This window comes from Triticum dicoccoides, chromosome 5B, assembly GCF_002162155.2.
Source record: "Triticum dicoccoides isolate Atlit2015 ecotype Zavitan chromosome 5B, WEW_v2.0, whole genome shotgun sequence".
In the NCBI taxonomy this organism is placed as follows: Eukaryota; Viridiplantae; Streptophyta; class Magnoliopsida; order Poales; family Poaceae; genus Triticum; species Triticum dicoccoides.
In genome coordinates, this window is record NC_041389.1 from 616,968,617 (window position 1) to 616,983,397 (window position 14,781).

Below are 14,781 nucleotides of genomic sequence, written 5' to 3' on the forward strand. Positions count from 1 at the left end.
GAGTTTTCCAGTGGGCTGAATGCCGTCGGTGAGAAGAAAAGAAAAACAGCACGAGTTCACGGCCTGCGTTCCCTGGCAATGTGTCCGGCTCTATTGGACCGATTACATTACACAAACTCACACAAAGCAAACGTAAACAGATACAATTATCTGGCAAAATAGGTACCTCAGCACTGAGGTTTTTTTTAATAGAATATATAAAAGCGGTCTTCCCTCGATCTCCGTTAAAAGAAACGATCATATATAGTTCTTACAAGCAGCTAAAAAGAAAAGAAGTACAAACAGCAGCTGAAAAGACTAGCTGCAACTAAGCCATCACAGCGGCCAGAAGGAAAGGATAGGGAAACCCAGGACGCAGCCTGGTTCCAAACCAACAAAAGATCACCATCACCATCCAGACTCCCAGTTGAACTAGGTTCAAATAAAATCGCACAAGACAAACACGGACTGACTAGTTGTGGCATGCACGCCCACGCACGAGCACGATGGGTAAGCTATGTTTCAACCTTATCTAACAAGCTCGCCGCATCTGAATCTTGTCCTCCGTCCTCTCTTCCTCCGCCATCGTCTCTGGACGCCTGTCCCCCATCTGAGAAGCTGCCTTGCCCGTCTGACGTCTGCGGATCGTCTGACGTCTGCGGATCGTCCCTGGCACGGCGAATATCCTGTACCCTGGCCAGCCGCTCCTTCCGCCGAGCGATCTCCCAGATCTCGTCCATGCTCAGACGGTAGTCGTGCGCGGCGACCTTCTCACTCAATGTCGGGAACTGCTTCACGATGAAACACAAGGTAGAGTTATCGAGTTTTGAGTTGGTGGTCAAGCCCTCCAGGAGCGCGAGCTGTTCCATGACGGGCTCGTCCTCCGTGTACTGGAATGTGATGGCCTTCACATAGGGCACGCTTCGAAGCGGAACATCCACCGTTAGGTCCAGATCATAGGTGCGCGCCACTGCGCGCCACACGGCAGCTGCAGTGGCGTGGGGAGCGTAGACCGGAAGGAGGCGGTCGGAGAGCGTGGCGAGGATGTGGCCACGGCACAATGCATCCATGTGCGCCCACTGCTTGCCGGCGGCCGTCTTCTCGTCGAGAGGGCGCTCCTCGGTCAGGACGTCGGCCACACCAATAGTGTGGAGGCGGAGCAGCACTGACTCCTTCCAGCGGAGGTAACCGCTCTCTCCGTCCAACTGAGTGATGGGGAGCAGAGGCGGTGCAGCCGTGGGCACAGGTAGTACTGGCGACGACATCGATCCTTGCCTGCAGTGTTATGTTTCGTGTCATGATCTCACGGTCTGGTACAAGAAGCGCAATCATGATGTATGTGTATATATGCAGGAATGTACGGACTAGTATTGCTGATCAACTAAATGATTAGAATACAGGTGCAAACTAGAATTTTAGGAATGACACAATGGACAGTGCCCATGCATGTAATAGTATTCATGATTCTATATGGTAGCAGCAGCATATATATTACTAGCTGCATCGAGTCTGAGCTCCATTTACCATTTTTGTAGTTGCCTAGATGGTATGTACCACCTCTGTTTCCAAATGTAAGACGTTTTGGCAGTTCAATTTAAACTGCCAAGACGTCTTATATTTAGGGACAGAGGGCGTACTAGTTAGTAGCAAGGGCCGTCAGTTTGATCATCATACATTGATGTATCTGCTACTTGGGTGGTGGCTGATACTTTCATCGGAGGACGGTGTTTAGAAATCAGATCGCTGTGGATGGAAGATTCATGGTACCAACATAACGACATGACAACATGCGGGAGCGTCGCTTTTATTCACAGAAGACTTCAAGTATAGTCCTCTCGAAACACGATTTCTCCATCCTTTATAAATAAAGGCACAAACGGCCGAACCGATACAAAGTGATGAGGAAGTCCTAATACAAGCGAGTCAAAAAAGAAATAAAACAGCATTCGAGCAAGTGGAACAAGTGCCACCAACCCAACACCGAGCGTGAACACAGGAGACACCGCCCCTAACAAGATACACCGAGCGTGAACACAAGAGGCACCGAAGTACCGAACACACCAGTCATGACAACACCAGGATCACCCGCCACCCCTCCCCTTGCTACCCACATATCCAAGAGGAGACGCCACTGCTGCTGCTCGCTGCAGAGTCACCCGTGCAGCCTCACCATCCATAGCTGCAGCCCCGACTTCCAGGAGACACCCCACCGGGCCACCACCGCCAGGACACCGGGCTGCCGAAAAGCAGGCACCTTGGGACGGACAAGGCAAGGGAGGAACCATCTTGCCGTAGCACCACCACGATTAGGGACAGACAACACAGATGGCAGCCCACACACATGACACCCGGCTACGGGTGCCAGATCCCATATGGATCCGGCCCCACGACAGATGGGAACGAGGATCACCGGCTCTAGCCAGCATCATGTCATGGGCCGACTGCCCACCACACGATGCCAAGGCGCACCCACCCGAAGCAGACCACCGGGTAGCATGACTCCACAGGCCATGCGGTCGTTCAAAACCGACCAAGGAACAATTCACAAGGCCCGCTACCGCCCAAACCCTAGATCCCACTCGGCACTCGCCACCAGAGCCACACATGCCACCACCTCACGCTGCCCACCCAAGCCAGCCACAAGAAACCCGCAACACACCGTTCGTCGAGGGAGCCACCCCACGCCACTTGAGACCACTGCAATGCCATCTCTGGCCGCCCCGCCTGTCAGCTCAGGTGCACCACCCATCATGCAGCCTCACAGCGCTGTCCCACGCCAACGCCACCCCGCGCAGATTCACCGTCATGTCCAACGCGTAGCACAACGTCCCTGCCAGCCCGCAGTAAGACGCACTACTTGTATTGCACAAGAATGTCGGTGTACTAAGACATGGGTGCCTTCGTACCCTGGCTTGTGCACAGGCAGTTGCAGCCTTCCCGCCGGCAAGGCTTGCCAGAGAGCTACTGCAAGCTAGACTCAAGATATTGATATACAAGACCGTGAGAAGACCTCCAGGCAGGTCATCGAGAAGTACTAAGTTAGTACAGAAGGACAAGATCCCAATTGCTGGCAAGCTCTGGCCCGGCAAGCCAAGACCCGACAAGCTCCTTGCCGGGAAGTTTTGCCTCTTTGCTTCTCGACCACTTCACCTCGTCGACCAGCTGATGGCTTGTCAAGATTAGGTGTCGAGCAGGCAGATGGCTTAGGGAAGATCATCAGGACGCGTGCCGGCGTGTCACGTAAAGTTTAAACTTTATTGACACCCATCTCATGGACGTGTCAAGAAGGTAGGGTTCGGCCAACCCGACGGCACAGAAGGAGAGACGGCTTTTGCCAAAGGATCATTATCAGCTCACGGCGCATTAAATGCCTTTGTCCTAGTCCGGCGGGATTAGGTTGGATAACATCGAGGCCACTATTCACATTTATGTAATGACCATGTTGCCACTATGGTGACCCCTTTTACCGAAAAAGGCTTCCGCCCCGCTTTATATATAAAGAAAAGATCATCATCATCCGATACAAACGCACGCCACCACAACACACGCACACAACCAAGGCAGAATACATAGGCGCTGAGCGCAGCAACACCATCCCTAGCACTATCACGAAGAGACGAAGCCGCATACGACGAATCGTGGGCTCCAAGACGGTGCCTTTAGGAAGGATACGATAGAGTTTCCCCTGGAACCACACGAAGGGCAGCGAGAGCCGCGACAACGCCTTCAAGAAGGGAACGAGCTCCGCCATCGTCGGTCCGTCCGAAGATAGAACGGGTTTTCACCCCGGCCAACACTCACCACCACCGATCGCCACACCCCGGCTACCACGCCGCCCACACGGCCATGGCCACCGGGCAGCACCAAGCCACGGGCTCTGCCCATGAGCACCGCGAAACCACCCCAAGGGCCGCCGCCCCGGCATCCAAGACCTTGACACCACCTCACCGAGATCTGCCGCTACCCCAACCAAAGAGACGAGCGGGAAGATCACGCCATTCCCACCCCTGGGCAGCCCCAGCACCGAGACACAATAGGCCGGCCAAACCGGGCCTCCATCGACTCGTCCTGCAGCACCGGGCGCGAGACGAGCTAGGTCCTGCGGCACCATGTGCGAGACGAGGTCGGTCCTGCTGCATCGTGCGCGAGACGAGCTCGGTTCTACAACACCGTGCGCGAGACGAGGTCGGTCCTGCCGCACCGAACGCGAGACGAGCGATGGACCGCAGCTGGGAGCGGGCCAGCCCTTCGACGGAAGTAGAGCCCGGACGCCGAGAAGATGAAGCGAAGGTTGACACGGTCCGACCGCAGACGAGCCGACGCCGGGAGCCGGCCGTCGCCGCGGGCGGAGCCGCCAAGCCACCGTGTAGCCGGCACGCCACCGAGAGTCCACCGCCCATGGGCCGGACCTCCCCGCGCTGCCGCCCACGGCCGGAGCAACAGCCACACCAAGCTGCTGCCCAACCCGCGCCGCCCACCCCGAACCCTAGCCATATCCAAGACAAGCGCACCGCCACCCACCTCCATCTGCCACAGCCCACCTCCGGCCCCGACCAAACAGAGGAGAGGCAAGCCGAGACCCAACCGCTGCGCCGCCATCTCCGCCACCAGACCACGACGAGGACAACCGCACGCAGCCCGCCGCCCGCACCCACCGTGACTGGATCTAGCCGCCAGCCTTCACCACGCGGCCGTGCACCACCAGGATGTGGCCCGTCGTGCCACCACCGCACCCGCACGCCACCACCAGCGCCGGTGCGACGCCGCGCGGAGGAGCCCCACGGGAGCGCCACCACCCAGTCCGGAGTTGTCGGCCCGCGCCGGCCACCCGCACGAAGGGACGAAAGGGGCCCCGCCGCCGCCGGCGGCGACCGGGCTTCGCCCGGCCCCGGCCTTTGGCGGTGGCGAGGGAGGAGGAGGCGGGAGGAGGGGGGGGGGGCGCTGGCGGCGGTGGTTAGGTCGCCCTCCCCGTCGCCCGCGGGAGCGACTCGGGAGGGGATAAGGTTTTCTTGATAAAATTCCTGGTGACCCCTTTTCGTCTATAAAAGGAGGCCCAAGGCTACCTTGGCAAAGGTCGACACTTTGCTCACTCTTATACAGTAGTTGCACCTTGCACGCACCTTTTCCGGCAAGCTGCGCTTGTAACTTGAGCCCCAAGTAAATCCACCATAGAACAGGAGTAGGGTTTTACGCCCCCACGGCAGCCTGAACCTGGATAGATCTCACGTGTGAACTGCTAGATTTGCTCTCTGTGCTCGTTGATCTCCCCAACCGAACTAGGCAAGGGGCCTCGCTGGTCCCATAGATCGTCGTACCCTGACAAAGAGGGAGAAGAGCCGCGCCGTCGCCATGCCTATGCCAATCAGGCTTCGCCCGACAGAGGGTCCTGGCAGCGAGGGGAAGGGGGAGGACAGGGATGGAAGGGAGTGGAGGAGATGGCTACCGCGAGGTGGCAGCGTGGACGAGTGACACAAGAGAAGCAAAGCTCTACTTCTCTCAGAATCTAGCTAGTTAGCAACCACACTTTCAGTTCAAAGCCATAGCCTTGATGTCTACAACTACTGAAGTGCTAGTCCAACATCCCTAAAGCTCTAAGGTCCCTGGAAAGCGAGCGTTGTGGTGCATTGGGATTGTGGGGTGCCGCTGCGCCCCAATTGTGAATGTGTGGCCCGCTTTGGTTAGCCCACAAGCATGTGCACCTAACACAAACTATCTCGGTCCTTTGTCGTGCCACCTCCTGATCTCTCTTTCAAGCCCCACTCTTCCTCGAAATCGCTGCCGCCACTTCCTCCAATTCTGGTACAAGAGCCGCCACCATTGAATTGACGAACTCACGATAACACCAGGATCACCCGTCATTCCTCCCCTTGCTACCCACATATCCAAGAGGAGACAACACCACTGCTCACCGCAAAGTTACCCTTACAGCCTCACCATCCAGGGCCGACGCCCAGCTCCAGGAGACCCCACCGCCGCCAGGACACAGGATTGCGGAAAAGCGGGCACCTTGGAACGGACAAGGCGAGGAAGGAACCATCGTGCCGTAGCACCACCTTGCGCGGCTACCCACCCAAGCCAGACTCAATTCCTAGTAGGGTGGGTTTCCTTTAGGAAGAGAAATAGAACTTGGACTCGCCATGATATAAGGGAAGGTGGTCGGTACCGGAATTCTCAAGTCATCAATAAAATTAATTTTTCCCCCCAAGCTATCCTCCTCCTTACCTATCAACACCGGCAAGACGCCTACCCGCTGGATATTCATCGGCCCTCGGGCACCTCGAGGCCACAGGCACGCCCTCTGATCCCAAGAAAACATATACGGATATTGGTATTGTGTTTTACTGTCTTTCTGAAGTTTTCTAAATAGATGTGAAACAAGCTGCAGAACTGTGCTATATACATATTTCTAGTAGTACTCCCTCTGTAAACTAATATAAGAGTGTTTAGATCACTACTTTAGTGATCTAAACGCTCTTATATTAGTTTACGGAGGGAGTACTTAAATTGAGCCACAATGCTGCATGTTGGAGAGTAAGGTTACTGGAGTACCAACTTTCTGTAGTCTGTAATATGTTTTGTGGGAGCTAGCTCTGGGCGTATGGAAGCATTTTATCTGCCGTAATTGTTCTATACAAAATAATTTGATTTTCTATTTGAGGTCCTTTGGGGGGATTTCGTCCTGGTGCACGCGTTGTTACTCATAAGCTCATCGTTCAGCGTTGTGTACAGGCAGATAATGAAGGATCGGCACTCAACCAAATGGTTCATTTTTCCTTAATTGTTTTCTCCACCCTATTTCTATAGATGTAGGTGTGTCTGGACTGAGAAAGGAGGCTGCTCGGTGCTGCATTTACATGTGTGTGCTGATGAGGAAATATGTATGCATTATTTGATTATTTCCAAGTTTATAGAATGAACAGTTATTTCCGTCATGTACGATGAAGCTCTACCTTCAAGTAAAATATCTTATATGGTTCTATAGTTACTACTCCCTCCGTTCCCAAATATTTGTCTTTCTAGACATTTCAAATGGATACAACATACGGATGTATGTAGACATATTTTAGAGTGTAGATTAACTCATTTTGCTTCGTATGTAGTCACTTGTTGAAATCTCTAGAAAGACAAAAATTTGGGAACGGAGGGAGTACATAGCTGCAACATTTCTCCATATTGACAAATTATTTGGCTGCTTTCTTGGTGTTAGTCTCGTGAGATATTTATTGAGCATTTGAATGTCAAAAAATAAAAAATATATATAAAGCTTGATTGAATTCTAGGTACGTGAAATGCATGTACTGCTCTGCCGTTAATTAAACATACCAGTTTTCTCAAGCAATTGTTGTTTACCTGGTGTCATTGGTGAATGTTCAGTCTAAATTTTTTTAACAGCCTAAACTTGATAAATTATGTACTTCTAAGTTCTAACAGAGAAGACGTAAAAGATAGCCAATCAATTTCAGGAATTGCAATACTGAACCATGCTTTATATATATATAGATATTTATGTTTACGAGCAACCAACTCAGAAGGCACCTAACAAATGGGCTTAACATTCACCATTTGAGTCTACTGCAAAACATTGCAGACTTGTCAAAAAAGGGGTTAGTATCTTGAGTTCTAGGAGCTCGAATTATCATCACAGATACTAGAAGAGAAGTAATTTGAGAACAGTTAAGAGTGATATTCGTTCTCTGATCCAAAAAGTTTATATTCTAAACTTTGTAGTACAACTATATAGCTAATTATAGACTGATGATAAGGTACCATTCTAATGTTGATTTCACTTTTATCTGTCTCGCTCGTCCTGTAAATTCTTGGGGCACTAATTCTTTTACGAAAGCATATATTTAGCTCAAATATGTGAGCTATTGAGTGATCTGGCCTGAAATGGTTTATTTGTCTCTTGAATTTTGCATTCATATGCCAGAGTTTCGGGCAGTGGCGGAGCCAGGATTTCCGACATGGGTATGCATGGTGAATTTTTTTTGCTTCACAACAAAGTAAGAAATAAAAAAGTTCATAATACCGAGGTTGATCTTGAACTTGGTTTTCATCGTCGATAGATAGCAATGTTGGTGTTGATGTCGAACTTAACTTCGGCGCCAATGAAGCAGCTCTGTCCCACAAACTCATTTTTCACACCTATAAAAAAATGCATGTTACATAGTGATGGTGGCAATGGTGGGCTTATATACTTCCATATGTTACATAAACGCATATAGGAGCTTATATACTGAATTGTTTTTGCAAAAAATGTTGGGTATGCATTGCATACCCTTGCATTAGCCTAGCTCTGCCCCTGGTTTCGGGGTACTCTGTCGATGCTTCATGCCGCTAGAGAAGGTACTTATATGGATATGATGTTAGGACCATTTTAATACCGGTTCCAAATTCACTTCATCCTAGTTTCCCTCTAATTCAATAAACTATAGGATGTTATCTATTTCCAGGTCACATTCGTAATGATAGTTGACTCCTATAAATTGCCTTTAAAAACTTTGCTATTTGTGTATATTTTTGTCATGTTTTTTCACTTGTTTCAGATTATTTTTTGTATTGCTCCATATTCTAGAAAAATTATAGTTCATAAGTTATATGCAGGAATGTGTCACTCATCCTACCACTCAAGGTTTAGCAATGGTTCCTTTTATCAAAGCATCAGTACCAGACCAACTCTATAATACATAATTGTGTTGCACTCACATATGTGGTTCATCAATTAATACTACAGAAACTTATTTCTTTTATACGAACAACACTTCCATGTCTTAAAACTGAATCTATATTCCCTATTATTCAACATTTTCTCATACTCAAGCCCCGTGACTTTTTTAGTTCTCTAATGGCTTCCATAATAATGTAGAAGTTCTTGATACTTTGATTTTTTTAGATGGTTACTCTTGTTTTTGTAATTCAAATTAATTAAGGGATCTTTTATGGTTTTGCAGATTCTTACCTACCTGCAATTTTGATCAAGAAATTATTCAGGTGATCGATATGGTTTTGCAGATTCTTACCTACCTACAAATATTCCCTTTTTTGTGTATAATTGTAGGTGATCGATACCATATGTTTCAGAAATTCTATAACCTGCATGCAGAGGATAGTAAAGAACTCTATTGTCAAGTAGTGATATCTTTGTATGATAAAGATAGGCGTAGTTGCCCCTTCATATCATACAATATTATCATAACAACAACCAAATTGCAAAATGGTATGGATTATATTTATCCTATATAGCTAACGTAAATCGTGTTATCATGTTTTGCATATGTGGAAGCTCTCAATGTTTTTTCTTCAGCTGAACATTGTGAAATTTCTTTATTTTGACCAATAAAATAAATGTAACTCAATGACCACGCTTTGAAATGTCCTGCGGCGCAGCAAGGCGCGCCTATTCTTCAAACGCTGCAACAGGATCCGAGAACACACGGAAAAAGGATGGAGGGATGGGGGGAGGGAGATCGCTTACCGGGTGAATGATCTCAGCGACCTTCGGTTGAAGAAGACGAGGTTGAGGAGGAGGAATACGGCGACGGCGGTCCGGCGAGGCGGAGGATGCAGTACACTTCAGAGCGGCGGAGGATGCAGCAAGGCAGGACGGAGACGGAGCTGGGGACGGCGTCGGCGGGGCACAAAGCGGCGGGCGGCGACCGTCGAACCCTAACGGGTGGAGCTTTGTGCGTTTCGTTCGCTTGGTGTGTGTGGTCGACCGGTGAACCCACGGGTTCAGGCCATTTTTATTTTAATTTTTTTTCGCCTAAAACCAAATCGCACCAGCCCAGTTCAATTTTCTGCTCGGCAATCCAGTCCATTCTTTAGGGCATCTAGAACCGCAACCCGCAAATTTTCTCCCGCTCGTCCGCGGACACGATGCAGGAGTTTCAATCAACAATTCGAACCAACCTCATGAAATTCGATCAAAACGGACGGATTTCATTCAAGTTTAGATATAATTTACATAAAAACATCGATATTTCAACCGTTTAAATAAAAAACTAGAAAAAAAATATTATAAACCCTATACCGAACGACCACCTCGTACGCGTGGCCACCCTGCCCTGCCGCACCGTCGTCGGCGGCGTGGTCCCTCTAGCGGCGGTACGGCGTCAGAAGGCCGCGGCAGCCTTGTATGGCGGCTACCTGCAGCTCGCGGAGGAGCCGCTCCGTCTCCTGCCGCACCGTGCAGAGTGTCGCCATGGCCAGTGCCGACGTGGCCTTCGGAACCATGGTGGCGGCCTTGCAGCGGTCGGCGTTGGTGAAGCAGTCACGAAGCGACCATGCCTTGCCGATCTTGGTGAGCTCGTCGTCAAGATGGCGGTGACGCATAGTGGCCATCTCCGCGGTGGTCACGGAACGGTCGAGCGCCCATGCGGCGGCGAGGTCTGGGTCATTGCGAACCCAGTCTGGCACCACGTCGCTCTTGGCGCGGAGCGGCGACTAGCATTCCGCCGATTGTACCACTCATGTTGTCGAGTCGCACGCTCCGCATGAGTCACGATGCCCCTCGAGCCTAAGGAACCGCAAGAGCAAGGATGCCGGCTCGGTCTTGACGCGGTGGCGCGGCGGGGAGGATGGCTCCTCCTTCACGCGCGCCGGCGATGGCGGCGAAGCCCTCATGAAACAGAGCGACCGCTCCGTCATTAACTCGATCTGACGGACAAAATCTTTGTCCTTTAGAGCGGCCTCCTTGAGGAGTCGGGGCGGCTGCTGCGGTGGCTCCTACGGCGGCGGCGGCGACGCCTGGTCCTCCTCATCACCTTAGGAGATGATGATCTCCTCCTTGGCAGAGGAGCCGGCCGCCGTGGAAGATAACGGGCCCGGAGAGCGTCTTCGGCGGCGACAAGAACCGACGGAGGAGGAGCTTCCGCCTACTCCGCCAGGCGGTGCGGAGCACCATGGCATCGCCATCGCCGGAGCTTGGGTCGGAGAGGGGGAGGGAAGGTCCGGGCACGGAGACGGGGAAGGGGATGGGATGGTACATCTCCGGTGCATGGTTTAAATAGCCGCGGCGAGGCCGAGGTGAAGGGGCGGTCCGCTTCAATGCGGTGCAGCAGCCGGAATTGGTTCATCGGGAACCTGCGTCCGCATTGAAGCGGCGGTCGTCGAGATGTCGCGTCGGTCGGCGCCGCCCTCCATCCCTCCCCGGTCACATCGCCACCTCAATGTCGACCTCCGCGTGCTCTGGGATAGCATGAATGTGCCGTGTTAAGCGGCGCCTCCATCAAAAGGAAAGCGCGAGAGGGGCGGGTGACAGGGTTTAGGTGGGGCAGGGTGGTGTGAAGCGGGCTTGCAATTGGTCTGGACTCCCATAAACCTTCCCACGTTTGTCTTTGATTTGCGGGAGAAATCGCGTCTGAACCGCTCCGCAGACCAATACATGACCGCGTTGAATGGCTTCGGCGGTCCAGATGATTTTGGGAGGTTTGCGGGTGATGAAGTCATGTACCTAGGGTAGGGTCATGAACCTGTCCAAGGTACCCTCCCCGAGGACATCTTTAGATGAAGTCATCTTCCAATCGACCTAGAGAGACTCCACTCGACTGACTGGAAGACACTCGACGACTTGAAGACACTCGACCATGAAGACTCACTCGACCACCAGGAGTTCAAGATCTACTCTGTATACAAACGGTCTGTAATTAAGTAGTCCTTATGGTCATGATGACACTTTATGTATGTTGGGGAACGTTGCATAAAATAAAAAAATTCCTACGTTCACCAAGATCAATCTATGAGTTCATCTAGCAACGAGAGAGAGAGAGAGATGCATCTACATACCACTTGTAGATCGCGTGCGGAAGCGTTCAAGAGAACGGGGTTGAGGTAGTCGTTCTCGTCGTGATCCTATCACCGGAGATCCTAGCGCCGAACGGACGGCACCTCCACGTTCAACACACGTACGGTCAGCGTGACGTCTCCTCCGTCTTGATCCAGCAAGGGGAAAGGAGAGGTTTATGAAGATCAAAGCAGCACGACGGCGTGGTGGTGGATGCAGCAGGACTCCGGCAGGGCTTCGCCAAGCAACTGCGGGAGGAGGAAGAGGTGTAGCAGGGAGAGGGAGGCGCCAAGACTCAGGGTGCGGCTGCCCTCCCCCCTCCTTTATATAGGCCCCCTGTGGGGGGGGGGGCAGCCCTGGAGAGAGGAATCTCCCAAGGGGGCGGCGGCCAGGGGGTGGAGTGCCCCCCAAGGCAAGTGGTGTGCCCCCCACCCTAGGGTTTCCAACCCTAGGCGCAGGAGGGCCCAAGGGGGGGCGCACCAGCCCACTAGGGGCTGGTTCCCCTCCCCCCCACTTCAGCCCACGGGGCCCTCCGGGATAGGTGGCCCCACCCGGTGGACCCCCGGGACCCTTCCGGTGGTCCCGGTACAATACCGGGTGACCCCGAAACTTTCCCGATGGCCGAAACAGCACTTCCTATATATAATTATTTACCTCCGGACCATTCCGGAACTCCTCGTGATGTCCGGGATCTCATCCGGCACTCCGAACAACATTCAGTTTGCTGCATACTCATATTCATACAACCCTAGCATCACCGAACCTTAAGTGTGTAGACCCTATGGGTTCGGGAGACATGCAGACATGACCGAGACGTCTCTCCGGTCAATAACCAACAGTGGGATCTGGATACCCATGTTGTCTCCCACATACTCCTCGATGATCTAATCGGATGAACCACGACGTCAAGGATTCAAGCAACCCCGTATACTATTCCCTTTGTCAGACGGTATGTTACTTGCCCGAGATTCGATCGTCGGTATCCCAATACCTCATTCAATCTCGTTGCCGGCAAGTCACTTTACTCGTACCGTAATGCATGATCCTGTGACAAGACACTTGGTCACTTTGAGCTCATTATGATGATGCACTACCGAGTGGGCCCAATGATACCTCTCCGTAATACGGAGTGGCAAATCCTAGTCTCAGTCTGTGTCAACCCAACAGACACTTTTGGAGATACCTGTAGTGCACCTTTATGGTCACCCAGTTACGTTGTGACGTTTGGTACACCCAAAGCACTCCTACAGTATCCGGGAGTTACACGATCTCATGGTCCAAGGAAGAGATACTTGACATTGGAAAAGCTCTAGCAAAACGAACTACACGATCTTGTGCTATGCTTAGGATTGGGTCTTGTCCATCACATCATTCTCCTAATGATGTGATCCCGTTATCAATGACATCCAATGTCCATAGTCAGGAAACCATGACTATCTGTTGATCAACGAGCTATTCAACTAGAGGCTCACTAGGGACATGTTGTGGTCTAAGTATTCACACGTGTATTATGATTTCCGGATAATACAATTATAGCATGAATAAAAGACAACCATCATGAACAAAGAAATATAATAATAATCCTTTTATTATTGCCTCTAGGGCATATTTCCAACAGTCTCCCACTTGCACTAGAGTCAATAATGTAGTTATATTGTGATGAATCGGACACCCATAGAGTTCTGGTGTTGATCATGTTTTGCTCGCGGAAGACGTTTAGTCAACGGATCTGCGACATTCAGATCTGTATGTACTTTGCAAATATCTATGTCTCCATCTTGAACATTTTCACGGATGGAGTTGAAACGACGCTTGATGTGCCTGGTCTACTTGTGGAACCTGGGCTCCTTGGCAAGGGCAATAGCTCCAGTGTTGTCACGGAAGAGAGTGATCGGCCCCGACGCATTGGGTATGACTCCTAGGTCGGTGATGAACTCCTTCATCCATATTGCTTCATGCGCTGCCTCCGAGGCTGCCATGTACTCCGCTTCACATGTAGATCCCGCCACGACGCTCTGCTTGCAACTGCACCAGCTTACTGCTCCACGATTCAACATATACACGTATCCGGTTTGTGACTTAGAGTCATCTAGATCTATGTCAAAGCTGGCGTCGACGTAACCCTTTACGACGAGCTCTTCGTCACCTCATAAACGAGAAATATGTCCGTTGTCCTTTTCAGGTACTTTAGGATATTCTTGACCGCTGTCCGGTGTTCCTTGCCGGGATTATTTTGGTACCTACCTACCAAACTTACGGCAAGGTTTACATCTGGTCTGGTACACAGCATGGCATACATAATAGATCCTATGGCTGAGGCATAGGGGATGACACTCATCTCTTCTTTATCTTCTGCCGTGGTCGGGCATTGAGCCGAGCTCAATCTCACGCCTTGCAATACAGGCAAGAACCCTTTCTTGGACTGATCCATTTTGAACTTCTTCAAAATCTTATCAAGGTATGTGCTTTGTGAAAGACCTATGAGGCGTCTCGATCTATCCCTATAGATCTTGATGCCTAATATGTAAGCAGCTTCTCCAAGGTCCTTCATTGAAAAACACTTATTCAAGTAGGCCTTAATGTTGTCCAAGAATTCTATATCATTTCCCATCAAAAGTATGTCATCTACATATAATATGAGAAATGCTACAGAGCTCCCACTCACTTTCTTGTAAACGCAGGCTTCTCCATAAGTCTGCATAAACCCAAACGCTTTGATCATCTCATCAAAGCGAATGTTCCAACTCCGAGATGCTTGCACCAGCCCATAAATGGATCTCTGGAGCTTGCATACTTTGTTAGCATTCTTAGGATCGACAAAACCTTCCGGCTGCATCATATACAGCTCTTCCTTAAGATAACCGTTAAGGAATGCCGTTTTGACGTCCATCTGCCATATCTCATAATCATAGTATGCGGAAATTGCTAACATGATTCGGACGGACTTAAGCTTCGCTACGGGAGAGAAAGTCTCATTGTAGTCAACTCCTTGAACTTGCCGATAACCCTTAGCGACAAGT

The 14,781-nt window shown here is 50.9% G+C and overlaps 1 protein-coding gene across 1 annotated transcript; it reads right to left on the reverse strand.

Moving 5' to 3' along the window:
- Positions 1-214: 214 nt before the first annotated feature.
- LOC119306351 lies at positions 215-9,600 on the reverse strand. Its single transcript, XM_037582592.1, has 3 exons — positions 9,455-9,600; positions 8,009-8,124; positions 215-1,254 (listed from the first exon to the last, which is right to left on the reverse strand). Exons 2-3 carry the CDS (start codon positions 8,113-8,115, stop codon positions 495-497), a joined length of 867 nt encoding a protein of 288 aa, XP_037438489.1. The 5' UTR covers positions 8,116-8,124; positions 9,455-9,600; the 3' UTR covers positions 215-494.
- Positions 9,601-14,781: the final 5,181 nt, after the last annotated feature.

What these genes read in the sequence shown, in the direction of transcription:
- LOC119306351 (XM_037582592.1), bottom strand. Translation starts at nt 8,115, where the DNA reads ATGAGTTTGTGGGACAGAGCTGCTTCATTGGCGCCGAAGTTAAGTTCG. An exon ending in CAAGTTCAAGATCAACCTCG is followed by an intron (nt 1,255 to 8,008) that starts GTATTATGAACT and finishes ATAACACTGCAG; the next exon opens with GCAAGGATCGATGTCGTCGC.